Source organism: Colobus angolensis, unplaced genomic scaffold (genome assembly GCF_000951035.1).
Source record: "Colobus angolensis palliatus isolate OR3802 unplaced genomic scaffold, Cang.pa_1.0 Scaffold3, whole genome shotgun sequence".
NCBI classification, from domain to species: domain Eukaryota; kingdom Metazoa; phylum Chordata; class Mammalia; order Primates; family Cercopithecidae; genus Colobus; species Colobus angolensis.
In genome coordinates this window covers 4,969,584-4,989,469 of record NW_012116265.1, presented here as the reverse complement: position 1 = coordinate 4,989,469, position 19,886 = coordinate 4,969,584, and the positions used below count along the sequence as shown (strand labels likewise).

At 37.0% G+C, this 19,886-nt stretch overlaps 1 protein-coding gene across 1 annotated transcript in view; it reads right to left on the bottom strand.

Moving 5' to 3' along the window:
* EML5 (echinoderm microtubule associated protein like 5) overlaps nucleotides 1–19,886 on the bottom strand; it is a 200,798-nt gene that overhangs the window by 29,427 nt on the left and 151,485 nt on the right. The window contains exons 25-31 of the mRNA XM_011949800.1: nucleotides 19,339–19,427; nucleotides 17,971–18,147; nucleotides 14,464–14,665; nucleotides 13,653–13,779; nucleotides 5,687–5,701; nucleotides 2,728–2,736; nucleotides 206–284 (exon numbers count right to left, since the gene is read on the bottom strand). Coding sequence (XP_011805190.1) covers nucleotides 206–284; nucleotides 2,728–2,736; nucleotides 5,687–5,701; nucleotides 13,653–13,779; nucleotides 14,464–14,665; nucleotides 17,971–18,147; nucleotides 19,339–19,427 — 698 coding nt within the window. The remainder of the gene's footprint in view (nucleotides 1–205; nucleotides 285–2,727; nucleotides 2,737–5,686; nucleotides 5,702–13,652; nucleotides 13,780–14,463; nucleotides 14,666–17,970; nucleotides 18,148–19,338; nucleotides 19,428–19,886) is intronic.

Genomic DNA, 19,886 nt, shown 5'->3' with positions numbered 1-19,886 from the left:
AGCAAAGCAAAAGGAAGACTAATTGAAAAAATTAAGATAACCAGAGAATATCAATCCAAAACTCAGACTTACATAAGAATTAAGTCAAACAAAAAAGAGCACTTAATACACTTACTTTCACGAAAACTAATGATAAGACTTGGATGTTTTATAAAAAGGAACTCTGGATACACTTCAGTAACACTGGAGAGTGAATTTTCCTTACCTCTATCGGTCTCTTTTTCTTGCCTACATTGTTTGTCTGGAGTTTCTCTGGCTGTGGTGGGGCTCTGCTCACCGGGGGCCTGCAACAGAGAAGTGGGAAGGTGGAAAGGCATGCAGCACTCAGTGCCTTCACTGAGCCTCTCACACCGTCCCTCCCAGAGAGGTGTCTTGTCACACCTTCCCAAAGATGACCCATTCTGTGGTCCTCTAGACTGCCCTCTTCATCTTGAGAGCTTCTAAAGCAGGAAGGTAGAAAGAAAATATTACAACTTTTATTCATTTTATATATATTTTTTGAGATGGAGTCTCACTCTGTCGCCCACGCTGGAGTATAGTGGCGCAATCTTGGCTCACTGCAACCTCTACTTCCTGGATTCAAGCGATTCTCCTGCCTCAGCCTCCCGAGTAGCTGGGATTACAGGTGTATGCCACCACATCCAGCTAATTTTTGTATTTTTTTTTTAGTAGAGATGGGGTTTCACCATGTTGGCCAGGCTGGTCTCGAACCCCTGACCTCAGGTGATCGGCCCACCTCGGCCTCCCAAAGTTCTGGGATTACAGGATAAGGAGTGAGCCACCACACCCAGCCTCTTCTCTTCTTTTTTTTTAAGACCAAGTTTCACTTTGTCACTCAGGCTGGAGTGCAGTGGCATGATCTCACCTCACTGCAAACTCTGCCTCCTGGGTTCAAGCAATTTTTGTGCCTCAGCCTCCCCAGTAACTGAAACAACAAGCGTGCACCACCACAACCCAGCTAATTTTTGTATTTTTAGTAGAGACAGGGTTTCACCATGTTGGCCATGCTGGTCTTGAATTCCTGGCCTCAAGTGATCCGCCTGCCTTGGCCTCCCAAAGTGCTGGGATTACAGGCGTGAGCCGCTGTGCACAGCCTTACTTTTAATTTCTTTGGTGTACGTATCATAATGTAAATAACATAATAGCACAAAAGTAGATTGTTTATAAACAATGGGAAAATGTTAATTTAACAAACTCAAATATTTCTTGATGGGTGCATTAACAACAAAGCCTGGATTACTGTTCTAAAGTATCTAACAGAGTATCTTCACATGGCAGGTATTCAATACATCCTTCTTGAAAGTGAATTTTCATAACATTTTTATGAACGTTCCACACTGTTAGCAACATAAATCACATGTGAGTTCAAATTTGTACTCATCTGTTTCTCCATGACCTTCACCTTCCCTACTTGCTGAAGTCCCTAGTACTGGTTAATGGCATTGCCATCAGATGGTTACTCAAGGAAGACATTTTATAGTCACAAAGCACTGCAAACCATACAACACGCTATAAAAGGAAATTACTATTATTATTGCTTCAACTCTTTCTCTTCCGTTATTCCCACTATTTACTAAAATTTGTCAACTTTGCCTACACAGTAGCTCTCAAATCTAGCCCCGCTTCTCTGTTCAGGATCTATTTATAATGTGCCCTGTCCCAACAGGTGTATTGAGTTCACAGTCTGAATTATTTAAATGTAGAAGCTCTTCTCTAGAACCTTTAATTTTTTAAAAAATGCAATTTAGTTTATTATTTTTTATCTCAACCATTATTCACATATTGAATAACCGGAACACTGAATTTAAATCAATCATGCACCAATCCCTTTCCAAATTTTAAGTTAATATTCAATTTGTAACACCTAAATCAGGAAATGATACAAATTAACTTTCCCATGTAAAAGACTCCAACATTTATGAACAAGTCTCATAAAATTAAAGGCATAAAATATACTTGCATTTTCAAAACGGTTGTCAAGTTATACATCAATAAAAGTAAATGTGTTATATCTTAAACATCCAATAAGAAATGAACGGGATGTTGATAGCAATATGAGGCAGCATATAAAATATATAAGCATGACTGGTGTTATAAAAAGTAAACATCCTTTTCAAGAATAAACAATTTTTTCAAGTTATTATAGAAATTTTGGTTTCAAACCTTCTTCATACACATTTTTGGATGTCCACAAGTAAAAATAAAACTGAATTTACCATATTTAACATTTAAAAATATTTCTGATAGGACCATTTCCAAGAATGATAGAAGCCTTGCTTTTTTCCCCAAGTCAATTTTGTTGGTGAACATTATTCTATGTTACTGTCTGACAGCTTTAAATGTAACCCAAACAATAAACAGGTAATTTTTATCTATATCCTATGTAACAATTAACCATATTTTAATTTTTATAAAGATCAGTTAAGCATATTTTAATTTTTATAAAGATCACTTATATAAAGTATATCATTGCTTAAAATAAAGTTATATAACTTATAAAATTATACAAATTGAATGGATAAGTTTTAGTAGTATAGTTACTTATACAGAGTAAGTCTAATAATTAAGATGCTATTCATTTCAGTGGTACCAATTCCAAAGCAAAAAAATGTGCAAAATTGTGGAGAGGTAAAGAACACCAAGTAACATAGTATCTCATTAATGCTAATATGAGAGATGACAAAAATACAAAGTTAGGCTTTGTAAACACAGCAAAGAGAGGATTACCTGGAACCTCTTTTCAGCAGCAGATAAAGAGGGAAAAAGATTACAACATAAATTTGAATTGAAAACACTAGTGAAATACCTCCTGTAATAAAATATTTTAACAAGTTTAATTGCAGACAACTATATTGCATAATATTAAAGACCTGTTGTTTTCAGTTTATAATCCCAGCACTTTGGGAGGCCGAGGCAGGAGGATCACGAGGTCAGGAGTTCAAGACCAGCCTGGCCAACACGGTGAAATCCCATCTCTACTAAAAATACAAAAAACATTAGCCAGGCATGGTGGCAGGCGCCTGTAATCCCATCTACTCAGGAGGCTGAGGCAGGAGTATTGCTTGAACCCAGGAAACAGAGGTTGCAGCAAGCTAAGACCGCACCACTGCACCACAGCCTGGGCAACAGAGTGCGACTCCGCCTAAAAAAAAAAAAAAAAAAAAAGAAGAAAAGAGAAAAGAAAAGGCATTAAGACTGGGCACAGTGGCTCACACCTGTAATCCTAGCGCTTTGAGAGACCGAAGCAAGATGATTGCTTGAGCCCGGGAGTTTGAGACCAGCCTGGGCAACACCGTGAGACCCCATTCTTTATAAAAAACACAATTAGCCAGGCCTAGTGGCATGCACCTATAGTTCCAGCTACATGGGAGGCTGATGTGGGAGAATCACTTGACCTGGAAGGTAAAGGCTGCAGTGAGCTGTGATCACATCACTGCACTCAGCCTAGGCAACAGAGTGAGACTCTGTCTCAAAAAAAACCCAAAACTTCAATAATAACAGGGAATCACAAGAAAGGTGAAAAAAGAAAAAAACAAATAAATGAGAATTCAATATATTTTACGTTGTGAACTTTAAAGCTTGCCATTCTTATTTTTCTGCAATGTAATCTGAATTTTAAACAAAACATTTAAGCTTATTTTTAAGAATGGGCACTGGCACTAAAATGTTAATTTAAAAAGCTGGTAGCACTGGAGATACTTCAAAGGAAATTGTCTAAAGAGCCTAAGTTCCACCTGTTCTGACCTAAGAGGGTTCCCCAGTCAGTGAATCCAAGCAGGCAGAATTAGTCACTCGGGACTACACTGAATTTAGAATTTTGCTAGTAAAAGAAGTAATCTTTAAAAAAAATTTTTTTCTCTCTCTTAATAGCATAACAATCAAAACAAAACTGGAAGGAATCACAAAAGTCATTTCATCCATTCTCCCACTGAGACCAGGAACCTTCTTTACATGTCTACAACAATCATTGTATAGCATTGATGACAACTGGTCATCCAAACTCTGTATAAATACTGCTTGTGACAGGGAGGTCACTTCTACATAAAAAGTCATTCATGTCCAAGATAACAATGATATCTCCATTTAGTTTTCTTGTTTTGAAACAAGATTCCCAGAATAATAATAATTACTTTTTTGAGACTGGGTTTTGCTCTGCCACCCAGGCTAGAGTGCAGTGGTGTGATCATGGCTTTGTTAAGCTTTGACCTCCCAGGCTCAAGAGATCCTCCTGCCGCAACGTCCCATGTAGCTGGGACCACAGGTGCACACCACCACAGCCAGGTAATTTTTTTAAGTTCTTTTTTGTAGAGATGGTGTCTCATGAGGTTGGCCAGGCTGATCTTTAACTTCTGCCCTCAACCGATCCTCCAAACTTAACATCCCAAAGTGCTGGGATTACAGGTATAAACCACTGCACCTGGTCAATTAACTTTTCTTTATATGAAGTGGCCTCCCAACCTTCCTTCCTCCTGTGCTTTCTTCTAGCCCATTATAAACTATTCAAGTCTCCTTTAAAATGCAGAGATCAGTACTGAGCAAGCTATTCTAGATGTGAGGCTAGATCCGGGTGTTTTATTTCTGGTAAAACAGTATAAGATTTTATGGCCCACTTTAGAGGTTGCTTCATACTCTGAACTCATATCTTTGTACACACTCTTCTGCTTACAACAGATGACAGATTCCTGCTGTAGATCTAATATTAACAGGCGCCTATTATTTGAGTTTCTGCACAATCTGGTCTCAAATTTACAGTTTTCATCCTTATCTCCCCGCATTTTCCTAGTGATACCTTACCCCCAACCCCCGGCCCCCAAAACAGGGTCTTGCTGTGTTGCCCAAGCTGGAGCGCAGTGGTGCAATCACAGCTCACTGCAGCCTCAAACTCCCAGGCTCAAGAGACCCTCTCACCTCAGCCTCTTGAGTAGCTGGGACCACAGGGCTGCCACCACACCCAGCTAATTTATTTTTACTTTTATTTTTTGTGGAAACAGGAGCTCATTATGTTGTCCAGGCTGGTCTTGAACTCCCAGGCTCTAGCAATCCTTCCACTTCGGCCTTCCAAAGTGCTGAGATTACAGGCCTGAGCCACAATTACAGGCCTGAGCCACCATGCCCAGCCATAATACCTTTTTTAACTTATAAAACAGACTAGCCATTTCCACACTGTCTTGTTTCAGAAACTCTTTCAAGACATTTTCATATCACCAAAGGTAAATATAAAAGTACCCCCAAAGAGTCTTTTCCTACATGTCATTTTATTAAACATACAAATATCATAGTTACCCTCTTTTCATCTTTTAAAATGAATGAATAGATTAAACATGCACTAAATTGTGTTAAAAGGTTTAAAATTGAATAGTCTTTCACTTAAATATATGTGTGGTTAGATCTGTTTTTATGAGCTTCTGAAACTTAAGGAAAACCAAAACTATTTATTTGCATTGTAGTAGTTTGTACAGTCATATGTAAAACAATTTATCATAATGAAGACCCTTATAATAAAAACCATATATACTATCTAAAAATGCAACTCTTTCATAGAATTTGTCCTACTTCATTTTATAATGCTTTGTTGACAAATGTAGTTAAATGTTTTATAGGGAAAAATAAATACCTTAAAATACTATAAAGAATAAAATAAAGGGTAAATTTTTGAATAAAACATTTTCTTTTATAAAACACTTACCTTACTACTCCCTGCCTTCAAAAGGAGCAAGGGGGAAAAAAGTAGGAAAACATATAAAATTTGATGATGAATAGAATAGAGCATTTTAGCAAACAGAAGAAAGGCAACATGTCAACAGAATTTTAAGGAAATACAAAAATGTCTAACTTATGTCACATTGATTTAAACATTGATTTAAATATTTTTATTCACAGATATTGAAAATTTGACAAAAAATAACTACTTTAAATACACAATATTTGTTATAAAAACATTTATTGGCCAGGCAAGGTGGTTCATGCCTGTAATGGGAAGACTGAGGTGGGTGAATCACTTGAGGTCAGGAGTTCAAGAACAGCCTAGCCAACATGGTGAAACACCGTCTCTACTAAAAATAACAAAAATTAGCTGGGTGTGTGGTGCGTGCTGGTAATCCCAGTTACTGAGGAGGCTGAGGCAGGAGAAATGTTTGAACCCAGGAGGTGGAGGTTGTAGTGAGCCAAGATCGTGCTACTGCACTCCAGCCTGGGCAACACAGCAAGACTCTGTCTCAAAAGAAAACAAAACAAAAAACAAAAACAAAAATGTTTATTAAAAAATATTAAATTATCATGTAGGAAAAAAAATCCACAAAAGTATCAACCAAATAGGATGGTTATTGTCATCGGAAGCCATTTTTCCTTTTAAGTGAATATTTGATAAGTATTTAATTGCTTTTAATTTTCTTTTCATTTATTTATTTTCCCAGAGACAGGATCCCACTCTGCTGCCACAGGTGGAGTGCAAGGGTGCGATCATAGCTCACTGGAGCCTCCAACTCCTGAGCTGAAGCAATCCTCCTGCTCAGCCTCCTGAGTAGGAACCTCCTGGTACAGGCATGTACTACCATTCTTGGCTAATTTTCCTATTTTTTGAAGAAATGGGGTCTTGCTGTGTTACCCAGGCTGGTGCTAAATGTCTGGTCTCAAGCAGTCCTCCCAATTCAGCCTCCTAAAGCACTGAGATTGCAGGAATGAGGCACAGCACTTGGCTTGTTTTGCATATAAAGTGTTTTATTTCATATTTATGACAGTAATACATGTTACTTAAAAAGGCAATTATTTAAATAAACCATGAACCATATCTCCTCACAAATATTCTAAGTTGGTAAAAGAGATACGAATCTCTTCATTTTTAATCTCCTTTGATTTTTTTTCATTTTGTGAAAATGAAGTCACATCAATGACTTCTGCCTTGTCATTTTTTCTTTTTTTTTTTTTAAGGCAAAGAGCAGTGCTTGGACCCTGCCACGGGGCCCAACAGATCCCCTGTCTCCCTCCCCACACCTTGTCATTTTCAAAATATTCAGCAGGGTTGAAACTGTAAAGTAAATTGAGAACAAAATGCAAAGCAATTTGAAAAATTAGGAAACAGCTGCAGAATAAACAAACTAACATCAAAAGTTACAGTTATGACAGTGTTAATCATTCTTCATGAGTAGTAAAATATTTCCATCTATTAGAACATGCCTCACTTCAGCAATGGGTGGAAATTTACATTTAAGTGTTTTACCGTGAACGAAGCAGTCTACAGATTACAATTAGGTCACATTTTCTGACATACTAAATTTATCCGATAAATAATTTTTTTAAAAAAATCAATATAACAAATGAAAGAAATTTATGGGAACGTCTAGAGCTCCTTCTCCCCACAGAACACTTTTCACTTTTCTTTACTTAGGAGACATAATTTTCCTTAAGTCATATTCAGCACTCTACTTCAAATATTCTAATTAGAATATTTAAATAATATTCCATTTTCATATTTATCTGTATTTCTCTAATAAATACATACGTAGTGCTTATTGCTTTGTGAATATTTAATTTCAGAAATAATGTTTAAGTATTTACCAGGTATCTCCTCAGTTAACTTTTATTTCATTCCAAGGGATAAGGTGTCATTGGTGAAGACCCACTATCTAAATTCTTGATTTACATTATTTCATTTAAAACTTGAAATACACCATAAGTTAGGGATTATAATGTTCATTTTGCCACTTAGGAAACTGAGGTTCAGAAAGAATGAATAATATTTCAAACTCACACAACCGGTAATGATAAAAATGAGTATTTTACCCATTTGTCTGACTCCAGAATTCATGTCCTTTGCACTATACGATGCTGTATTCTAGCAAGTTACTTGAAACATGGAATATGGAATTCTGTACAAGTACTTAGATTATGGTATACTGTGCTTTCTTAAAAATACCCCTAATTTAATACTTTGCCTCTTTATACATAATGAAAAACTGGATGATCACTCTCCATCCCCCTTCCTTAGGTAACCTCCCATTGCTATGACCTGAGGTCCATGAGGTATACCATCAGCAAACGACACCTGGAAGAGGAGCTGAGGAGGCACTGTGTCCTTAACCTTCCATCTACAGCTTCCCTGGTAATGCTGGGGTCAGTCAATTCACAAAATCTCTCAGTTCTCCCCTTCCCCATTACTAATGTGTTTTTCACCTTAACTTCATCACTTTCCCCGAATATAAAACCCATAGGTGCAAACTCAAATCCCTCTGACAAAGCTTTCCTGTAATGTCACTTCTATCTCTCTGAGTTCCAAAACTCTTCAGCACTATCCGAAATGGCCACAAATCCGCTTGAATTTTCTACAAATCCTGTTCAACTGTGAATGAATTCCCTTTTATTTTTAATTTCTCCCTCAAATTGTTCTACTAACTTCTCAAAATAAAGTTTTCCTCACCACAGCCTTGTTCTCACCTCCCAAGGCTGTTCCCACCTCCCATTCCCTCTGTTTCTTCTTACTGTTTCTGGTTACCTTTTCCTTTTTTGTTCTTTAAACCTCTTTGCTTCGGAAGTCCACGCCATTCACTGCTCCATATCCCTTTTTATTGTTTACCACCTTTGATTTTGAAAAGATCAGGTTCACAATTTATTTCTTAATCTGTCATCTAGCTCAGAGACTTTATTAAAAAGTGATCTCTAAATTACTTTGGGCAGTATGGCCATTTTCACAATATTGATTCTTCCTATCTATGAGCATGGACTGTTTTTCCATTTGTTTGTGTCCTCTCTTATTTCCTTGAGCAGTGGTTTGTAGCTCTCTTTGAAGAGGTCCTTCACATCCCTTGTAAGTTGTATTCCTAGGTATTTAATTTTCTGTGCAGCGATCGTGAATGGGAGTTCACTCATGATTTGGCTGTTTGTCTATTATTGGTGTATAGGAATGCTTGTGATTTTTTGCACATTGATTTTTGTATCCTGACACTTTGCTGAAGTTGCTTTTCAGCTTAAGGAGATTTTGGGCTGAGACAAAGGAGGTTTCTAAATATACCATCATGTCCTCTGCAAACAGAGACAATCTGACTTCCTCTTTTCCTATTTGAATACCATTTATTTCTTTCTCTTGCCTAATTGCCCTGGCCAGAACTTCCAACACTATGTTGAATCGGAGTAGTGAGAGAGGGCATCCTTGTCTTGTGCCCATTTTCAAAGGGAATGCTTCCAGTTTTTGTCCATTCAGTATGATATTTGCTGTGGGTTTGTCATAAATGGCTCTTATTATTTTGAGATATGTTCCATCAATACTTAGTTTATTGAGAGTTTTTAGCATGAAGGGGTGTTGCGAAGGCCTTTTCTTCCTCTTTTGAGATAATCATGTGGTTTTTGTCATTGGTTCTGTTTATGTGATGGATTACATTTATTGATTTTGGTATGTTGAATGAGATTTGCATCCCAGGGATGAAGCCGACTTGATTGTGGTGGATAAGCTTTTTGATGTGCTGCTGGATTCGGTTTGCCAGTATTTTATTGAGAACTTTTGCATCGATGTTTATCAGGGATATTGGCCTGAAATTTTCTTTTTTTGTTGTGTCTCTGTCAGGTTTTGGTATCAAGATGATGCGGGCCTCATAAAATGAGTTAGGGAAGAGTCTTTCTTTTTCTATTGTTTGGAATAGTTTCAAAAGGAATGGTACCAGCTCCTCTTTGTACCTCTGGCAGAATTCAGATGTGAATCTGTCTGGGCTTTTTTTGGTTGGTAGGCTACTAATTACTGCCTCAATTCCAGACTTTGTTATTGGTCTATTCAGGGATTCCACTTCTTCTGGTTTAGTTTGGGAGGGTGTATGCGTTCAGGAATTTATCCACTTCTAGATTTTCTGGTTTATTTGCGTACAGGTATTTATAGTATTCTTGGACAGTAGTTTGTATTTCTGTGGGGTCAGTGGTGATATCCTCTTTATCATTTTTTATTGTGTCTTTTTGATTCTTCTCTCTTTTCTTATTTATTAGTCTGGCTAGTGGTCTATCTATTTTGTTAATCTTTTCAAAAAACCAGCTCCTGGATTCACTGATTTTTTTGAAGGGTTTTTTGTGTCTCTCTCCTTCAAATGTGCTCTGGTCTTAGTTATTTCTTGTCTTCTGCTAGCTTTTGAATTTGTCTGCTCTTGCTTCTCTAGTTCTTTTAACTGTGAGGTTAGGGTGTTGATTTTAGATCTTTCCCACTTTCTCCTGTGGGCATTTAGGGCTATAAATTTCCCTCTAAAGACTGCTTTAGCTGTGTCCCAGAGATTCTGGTATGCTGTGTCTTTGTTCTCATTGGTTTCAAAGAACTTATTTATTTCTGCCTTAATTTCGTTATTTACCAAGTAGTCATTCCGGAGCAGGTTGTTCAGTTTCCATGTAGTTGTGTGGTTTAGAGTGAGTTTCTTAATCCTAAGTTCCAATTTGATTGCACTGTGGTTTGAGAGACTGTTTGTTATGATTTCCATACTTTTGCATTTGCTGAGGAGTGTTTTACTTCCAATTATGTGGTCAATTTTAGAATAAGTGTGATGTGGTGCTGAGAAGAATGTATATTCTGTTGATTTGGGGTGGAGAGTTCTGTAGATGTCTATTAGGTCCGCTTGTCCAGAGCTGAGTTCAACTCCTGATAATCCTTATTAATTTTCCGTCTCATTGATCTAATACTGGCAGTGCGGTGTTAAAGTCTCCCATTATTATTTTGTGGGAGTCTAAGTCTCTTTGTAGGTCTCTAAGAACTTGGTTTATGAATCTGGGTGCTCCTGTATTGAGTGCATATATATTCAGGAAAGTTAGGTCTTCTTGTTGCATTGATACCTTTACCATTATGTAATGCCCTTCTTTGTCTTTTTTGATCTTTGTTGGTTTAAAGTAGATTCAATGCTACCCCCATCAAGCTACCAATGACTTTCTTCACAGAATTAGAACAAACTACTGTAAATTTCACATGGAACCAAAAAGAGAGCCCATACAGCCAAGACAATCCTAAGTAAAAAGAATAAAGCTGGAGGCATCATGCTACCTGACTTCAAACTATACTACAGTAACCAAAACAGCATGGTAATGGTACCAAAACAGATATATAGACCAATGGAACAGAACAGAGGCCTCAGAAATAACACCACACATCTACAACCATCTGATCTTCGACAAACCTGGCAAAAACAAGCAATGGGAAAGGATTTTCTCTTTAATAAATGGTGTTGGGAAAACTGGTTAGCCATACGTAGAAAAGTGAAACTGGACCCCTTCCTTATACCTCATACAAAAATTAACTCAAGGTGAATTAAAGACTTAAACCTAAGACCTAAAACCATAAAAACCCTAGAAGAAAACCTAGGCAATACCATTCAGTACATAGACATGGGCAAAGACTTCATGACTAAAACACTGAAAGCAATAACAACAAAAGGCAAAACAGACAAATGGGTCTAATTAAACTAAAGAGTTTCTGCACAGCAAAATAAACCATCATCAGAGTGAATAGGCAATCTACAGAATGGGAGAAAATTTTTGCAATCTATCCATCTGACAAAGGGCTAATATCCAGAATCTACAAAGAACTTAAACAAATTTACAAGAAAGAAACAACCGCGGCCGGGCGCGGTGGCTCAAGCCTGTAATCCCAGCACTTTGGGAGGCCAAGACGGGCGGATCATGAGGTCAGGAGATCGAGACCATCCTGGCTAACACAGTGAAACCTCGTCTCTACTAAAAATACAAAAAACTAGCTGGGCGAGGTGGCGGGCGCCTGCAGTCCCAGCTACTCGGGAGGCTGAGGCAGGAGAATGGCCTAAACCCGGGAGGCGGAGCTTGCAGTGAGCTGAGATCGGCCACTGCACTCCAGCCCAGGCGACAAAGCGAGACTCCGTCTCAAAAAAAAAACAAAAAAACAACAAAAAAAAGAAACAACCCCATCAAAAAGTAGGCGAAGGATATTAACAGACACTTCTCAAAAGAAGACATTTATGCGGCCAACAAACATGAAAAAAAGCTCATCATCACTGGTCATTAGAGAAATGCAAAGAAAAACCACAATGAGATACCATCTCACACCAGTTAGAACGGTGATCATTAAAAAGTCATGAAACAACAGATGCTGGAGAGGATGTGGAGAAACAGCAATACTTTTACACTGTTGGAGGGAGTGTAAATTAGTTCAACTATTGTGGAAAACAGTGTGGCAATTCCTCAAGGAATACTATTTGACCCAGGAATCCCATTAGTGGGTATATACCCAAAGGATTACAAATCATTCTACTATAAAGACACATGCACACATATGTTTATTACAGCCCTGTTCAAAATAGCAAAGACTTGGAACCAACACAAATGCCCATCAATAATAGACTGGATAAAGAAAATGTGGCACATAAACACCATGGAATACCATGCAGCCATAAAAAAGGATGAGTTCATGTCCTTTGCAGGGACATGGATGAAGCTGGAAACCACCATTCTCAGCAAACTAACACAGGAACAGAAAACCAAACACCACGTGTTCTCACTCATAAGTGGGAGGTGAACAATGAGAACACATGGACACAGGGAGGGGAACATCACATACAGGGGCCTGTCAGGGAGTGGGGAGCTAGGGGAGGGATAGCATTAGAAGAAATACCTAACGTAGATGATGAGCTGACGGGTGCAGCAAACCACCATGGCACGTGTATACCTATGTAACAAATATGCACGTTCAGCACATGTATCCCAGAACTTAAAGTATAAAAAAAAAAAGTGATCTCTCCCCATAAAATGGCCTTGCATATGTCCTTATTTTTTTATTTGCTGATTCTAGACTAAGACCAATAACTCCCATTAAAGACAACCTGACTTTTTAGAAAATTTTTGAAATGAGGATTGTCTATGCTTGAATAAAGGCACATGGATAGGCAGGCCTTTCAAAACTGAATCACAATACTGCTCACACACTTCTTAAAAAGTACTTGGTATTGCATTCAGTTTTTATTATCTCCTCCAACCTCATCACATACATTTATAAAAGTTAGCAAATAAGATGAATCGTATCAACCTTATATATATGTATAATTCCCTAAACCACTAGTGTTAATACATAGTGTTACCACCAATAGGGTTTTGTTTCTGGTTTTTTTTGCGGGTTTTTTTTTTTTTGAGACAGGGCCTCATTCTGACACCCAGGTAGGAGCACAGTGGCGCCAATCCTAACTCACTGCAATCTCAACTTCCTGGGCTCAAGCAATGCTCCTGCCTCAGCCTTTGAAGTGGCTGGGACTATAAACACACACCATTACACCTGGATTATTTTTATATTTCCATACAGACAAGGTCTCACTATTTAACCCAGGCTGATACCAAAAGGTATTTAAAGACATACTGCAATGGTGCGATCTTGGCTCACTGCAAGTTCCGCCTCCTGGGTTCATGCCATTCTCCTGCCTCAGCCTCCCAAGTAACTGGGACTACAGGCGCCCACCACCACGCCCAGCTAATTTGCTTATTTTTATTTTTGGTATTTTTGTAGAGACGGGGTTTCACCGTGTTAGCCAGGACAGTCTCGATCTCCTGACCTTGTGATCCGCCTGCCTCGGCCTCCCAAAGTGCTGGGATTACAGGCGTGAGCCACTGCGCCCGGCCGATAAATTCCATTTTTAACGACAATATCTTTTTCTTCATCTAATATTAAACTAAATTATTACCTTTCATCAGTTGAGGGTTCTTTTTGTTGTAAATGAGGCTTGATTCCAAACATTGGGCGAATATTTGTTGATAAGGCTCTGATGGTGTAACTGATTTCATTCTCCCTTGTAACATCACTGTCATAGCCTACAGCCGAAACACACGAGTTATTCTTCAAGCAATAACCAAGACCAGTTATGATCTTACAAACTGGATACAAAGATGTTCAACAGTATGAAATAAATTAAGTTGTTCTAAGCAAATTATGAAGTAATATGCAACCAGAAAAAATGATGTAGAAGAATATTTAATTATATGTAATGATGTTTTCAAAGTATTATTAAGTAATAATAGCAGGTTAAAAAATAAGTTCAATACAACCACGCTTTTCTTAAAAAAATATTAGCTACATACATCTTAGGATATACCCCAAATGTTAAAAGAGGTGTTACCTCTGTGTGGTCAAATTATGGAGGCTGTGTTTAATTTTCATGGCAAAATACATTTTCTATAATGAGCTGACACTACTGGTATATTACAAGAAAATCAAAATTATTTTAAAATATGAGGTTTAATAATATAAAATTTACCTTAACGATACTTATTTAAAATTTAGATATTCTTCATTTGAAGATAAATAACACCTAAGTCATAAATTCACAGCAACCTGTTGTTCTTGAGTCACAAAATGGATTTTGATGTTAAACAGACTAAAAACAGTAACACTACAATTATTCAAATATTATTATTACTTGCTATAACTTCTACAGCTTAAATAAGTTGTGCTAAATTTTCCCGATATTTTTGTTCAAGTATTATAAAATGACATACCCCCATCTTCTTCAGAATCAATGTCGGATTCTTCACTATCACAAGGCCTTTTTTCTCGATAGCCTTCCATCTCATTTGTCCACACCATTAAAGACATATCTGTACCTCCTAGGGTAACCAACATGCTGTCATCATAAGTCCAGCGAACATTTGTGACATGTGTACTATGGGCCACATACCTCTTAAACTTTCCAAATTTCCCCTAAAGAGGAAGAAAATTCAAAAAATCTTTCTGAGAAATTTCATTAAATATTTCCATTATGATTTTGAATTTATTTTATTAATAAATAATTAGAAATTAATCATTTCAAGTGAAATGTGTTAAAAAAAATTGGAGAAAATACTGAAACTCAGCAGAATAAAAGATACCAAATTCCCAAACCTGTTAAGGACAAGATATAAAACCAGTAGTTTCACAAAATGCTAGTACCCCAGGCAAAATTCTTTAAAAAACCAAGTTGGTATTCTGCATTAAAAGCATAAAAATGTTCTTGTATTTGACTCACCCATCTCCCTTTTAGGGATCTATGCTAAGAAAAATGCTACATGTGTAAAACAATACTTACCATGGTATTTATTTATAGTAGTGAAAAAAATTAAATACCTTAAATGTTCAAAGTAATAGTTAATTACAATGTATATGGAATAGTGTATATATATTAAAGACAATGGTTAAGCAGATGTATTACTGTTGGAAATAGATGCAATAATTGAGAAAGGATACACATGCCTATGTGCAGCATGAGTATGTTAACAAAAAGTATCAATTGCTTTGGTACACATCTATGTATATACCCATGTAAATATCTTTCATCTTAATTCATCAGTGCTTTTGTTTGTAAGCAATGCACATAGAAATGTATTTTCCTTTTAAATAATAATAAAAGTTTAAGTTATAAATACTGGCAACTTTAAAATCTAGCATTACCAAGTTACATACATTTCAAATCAAAGCATCATAAAGCAGGTTTTCCATTAAAATCTTTTCAAAGGTGTTAAAATGAGAGATGTCTTATACAAAACACAGTGATAGCAAAATTTGTGAATTCCCTAGGAATGACGACTCTTTTTTTTTTTTTTTGATACTGGAGTGCAGTGGCATGATCTCGGCCCACCGTAACCTCCGCCTCCTGGTTCAAGTGATTCTCCTGCCTCAGCCTCCCAAGTAGCTGGGATTACAGGTATCCACCACCGTGCCCAGCTAATTTTTTCTGTTTTTAATAGAGACGGGGTTTCACCATGTTGACTAGGCTGGTCTCCAACTCCTGACCTGTCTCAGCCTCCCAAAGTGCTGGGATTATAGGCGTGAGCCACTGCGCCTGGCAGGAATAATGACTCTTAATAAAAGTTGTGAGGGATCTGTCATCAAAGCACGGCAAGAAGGTAGTTTCTCTAAGACTGCATGGTTCTTGCTACACTAAGGTGAAAAAATAATCTGTAGACCAATATCCCAGAACCTATTCTTTAGGGATCTACACCATCTGGAATGCTGGAAGTGAAGTTTCTGGCAAATATTTTAGTGGAACACATTGTTAACAACTAAGACCCTACAATTTATACCTATCTAAAACAGGAATCTGTGGAATATTTTCTTGGGTGTCTGAGTTTTCAATGAGAATTTTTAAACCTGTGTTTTAATTTCAATGCTGATCTAAAAATATTAATATGAGCACCAGAAAAAATGATGTAGAAGAATATTTAATTATACATAATGATGTTTTCAAAGTATTACTAAGTAATAATAGCAGGTTAAAAAATAAGTTCAATACGACCACACTTAAGATTACCAGGAACTGAATACCACAATATGATTTCATGCCCTATTTCAAATTTATCTTTATGTTCATGGTGGTGCCAGAGTGTAATATATAACTTAATTTGTGAATTAAGAAATAAATGCTGCCAGATACAGTGACTTGTGCCTGTAATCCCACCACTTTAGGATGGCGAGGCAGGAGGATCACTTAAGTTCAGGAGTTTGAGACCAGCATAGGCAATATCTGGAAACCTCATCTCTACAAAAAAAAAAAAAAAAAAAAATTAATTAGCCAGGCATGGTGGCATGTGCCTGTAGTCCCAGTTACTCAAGAGGCTGAGGTGGGAGGATAACTTGGGTCTGGGAGGTCGAGGCTGCAGTGAGCCATGATTGTGTCTGGGTGACAGAGAGAGAGAGACGTTGTCTAAAAAAAAAAGAGAAAGAAATGCATTGTATCTGGACTTGATATATAAATTTTATTTCTGTGTTAAGCAAAAGCCTAATATTTTACAGTAGTTTGAACAGAGGGAAGTGATAAAAGAATTAAGCACTTGCACAGCACACAGTAGCATAGGTACGTAGAATGTCAAAGAACCTGTCGGCCGGGCCCAGTGGCTCACGCCTGTAATCCTGGCACTTTGGGAGGTCGAAGTGGGGGATTCATAAGGTCAGGAGCTCGAGACCAGCCTGACCAACATGGCGAAACCCCATCTCTACTAAAAATACAAAAAAATTAGCCGGGCATGGTGGTGCAAGCCTGTAATCCCAGCTACTCAGGGGGCTGAGGCAGGAGAATAGCTTGAATCCGAGAGGCAGAGGTTGCAGTGAGCTGAGAGCGCGCCACTGCACTCCAGTCTGGCGACAAAGTGAGACTCCATCTCAAAAACAACAACAACAACAAAAATCTTAATATACATAAGCAGCAAGTAAATACCAATTTTAAGCAGAAAATCATTAACAAATGATGCTGATGATTTAAAATGCACATAAATTCTGCTACGAAGTCATTCATTACATTCAATCAATGGTGTTTAATTTTACAGGCGTAAGTATTTTCTATTTAATTGGTTAAACAACTTAAAGTTTGAAGTTGTAACTATAAAGAGTTTATATACTGTTAATAGTATATATTTAATTAAAAACAGAAAAATTATTGAAGTTAATATTGGGGATAAAAGGAATGGCTCTCTCTCTCTCTTTTGACGTAGGATTTTGCTTTGTCACCCAGGCTGGTGTGCAACAACATGACCACAGCTCACTGTAGCCTCCAACTCCCGGGCTCAAGCAATTTTCCCACCTTAGCCTCCTGAGTAGCTAGGACTACTGGCATTACCACAATGCCCGGCTAATTTTTTTCTCTGTTTTGTAGAGAGGACGCCTTTCCATGCTGCCCAGGCTGGCCTGAAATGCCTGGCCTCAAATGATCCACCCACCTCAGGCTCCCAAAGTATTATGCTGGGATTACAGGCATGAGCCCCTGTCCCCAGCCAAGATGTTTCTTGTAAAAGGGATATTCATATTAGTCAATACTGAAAAACACTATAGGATATGATATATAACTTAATTAAGGCATGGGATCATAAATTATAATACTTAAAAGCTATAGATATGAAACATAATTCTGAACCTTTGATATTACAACATTACATATTACATATGTACAATTAATAACAATGAAATGCTATGACAGGACATTACCTTAACCATTTCATAATTTATGATCATTAGGAAAGTTAAAGAAAAACACATACTTTAGTAGGATATCTAAATAACTTCACAAATCCCAAATCATCCCCAGTAGCTAGAACCATTTTGTCACTCGTGAGGCAAGAAGCAGTTACATCTGTAACTTCTCCAATTACTGGCCAAATTCCTTCACAGCATAAACCAAGTACACTTGTCCATGATGCCCAAGCAATTTTTTCTACCTAAGAAGGAAAAACAATGCTGTAAGTTTGGATTATCCAAACCTAAAATATTAACAACCAAAATGCAAACATTTTTCTTTGTAATTATGTGTGTCACAAGTAAAATGAAAGTTTTAATGAAAAAATAGTTAAATTATTAGTTGTCTTGGTTTTATAGCTTCCCAGAGCCTAATAGTTGCTGCAGAAAATTTTAGCATAGCATTATTCAGAATATAATCATATATCCACTGTGTGTTCTAGATGCTAAGCATACAGTGTTAATAATAAAACTGTTTCTGACTTCAGGATAATCAAGTAAGATTCTTACAGTTCATGTTTAAATTTCTAATAATGCATTATAAGTATGTTTTCCAACTAACCCTTAGAAGAAATTTAGAACTTTTACTTATGGTCCCTCCCTTCATTAAGCCACTTTCATGTTAAATTTGTTAAGCCTCTCTTCCTAGGTCAAGTTAAAAAAAAAAAAAAAAAGGCTAATATTGTCAGGCACAAAATGCAACACAATTTTTCTTGTTTTGTTTTTTTTTTTTTAAAAAAAAAAACAAAAACAGTCATCTGCCAACAAACATCTTAGGCATATGGATTCCTAAGGACGTGACAGATATGCAGTACTCCAATCTTAGATGACACGTCTTCTATTTGCTATTTCACACTTCTTGTCTTTAGAGGAAAGTAACGGAGCATAGCTAGCCATACAAGTGATTTATTCCTTTTTTTTTTTAATACAGGGTCTCACTGTGTTACCCACGCTGGAGTGTAGTGGCATGAACACGGCTCACTGCAGCCTCCACCTCCTAGGCTCAAGCAATCCTCCCACCTCAGCCTCCCAAGTAATTGGGACTATAGGCATATGCCACCACGCCCAACTAATTTTTTGTATTTTTCTGTAGAGATAGGGTTTCAACATGTTCTCCAGTCTGGTCTTGAACTCCTGAGCACAAGCAATCTGCCTGCCTCGACTTCCAAACTGCTGGGATTACAGGCATGAGCCACCATGCCCGCTGACTCCTTTTATTAATACAGTGTTTCTTCCTTCACCCATGTATTCTGACTCAATAAACTCAAGAATATCCATTATTTTAATAATTTGAGAACAGATTTCATGTGTAACTAAACGATAGAAAGTAGGTATCAGTTTTTTAGCTACTCTTATTCACATAAACAACACTACAAGCACCACTGTTGTCCTACCTCCACACTGGGGATGGTTTGTTTTTTCCCTCTGGGAGCTTCAAAGAATAATTGTTCCTTGGCACCAGTGTTGACCTGTAAAAGCTTTCCTTAAAAAAAATTTTTAAAAATATTTACACATATAAAATACATATAAATACACATACCATCAGTATGATGTTTAAGTTTTATGGGAAAAAAATCAGCTTAAATATAAAACCTATTTTCTGCTGTAGTCAACATATAGTAAGGACATTTTATTTTTACAATTCCATATTATTAAGTAACTAAATTCATAAGTGGTTTGATTTTTGTATATGTATATACATAAAAATGATTTCTTTGGTTATGCATATGTAAAAAATTCCCAGAAACAAATGTTAAAATATTTTTTAAAGTGTAAGTATCTGCTTAACTATATTTAGAAAAACTTTATGATGCTCAATTTATACAGCTGAATACATGAAACAATAACATCCTTAAAAAGAGAGTATTTAAAATACTTAACGTTTACCAAACATATTAAACTCAGTAACATGCCACGCATTCTATTAAAATACAAAGATACT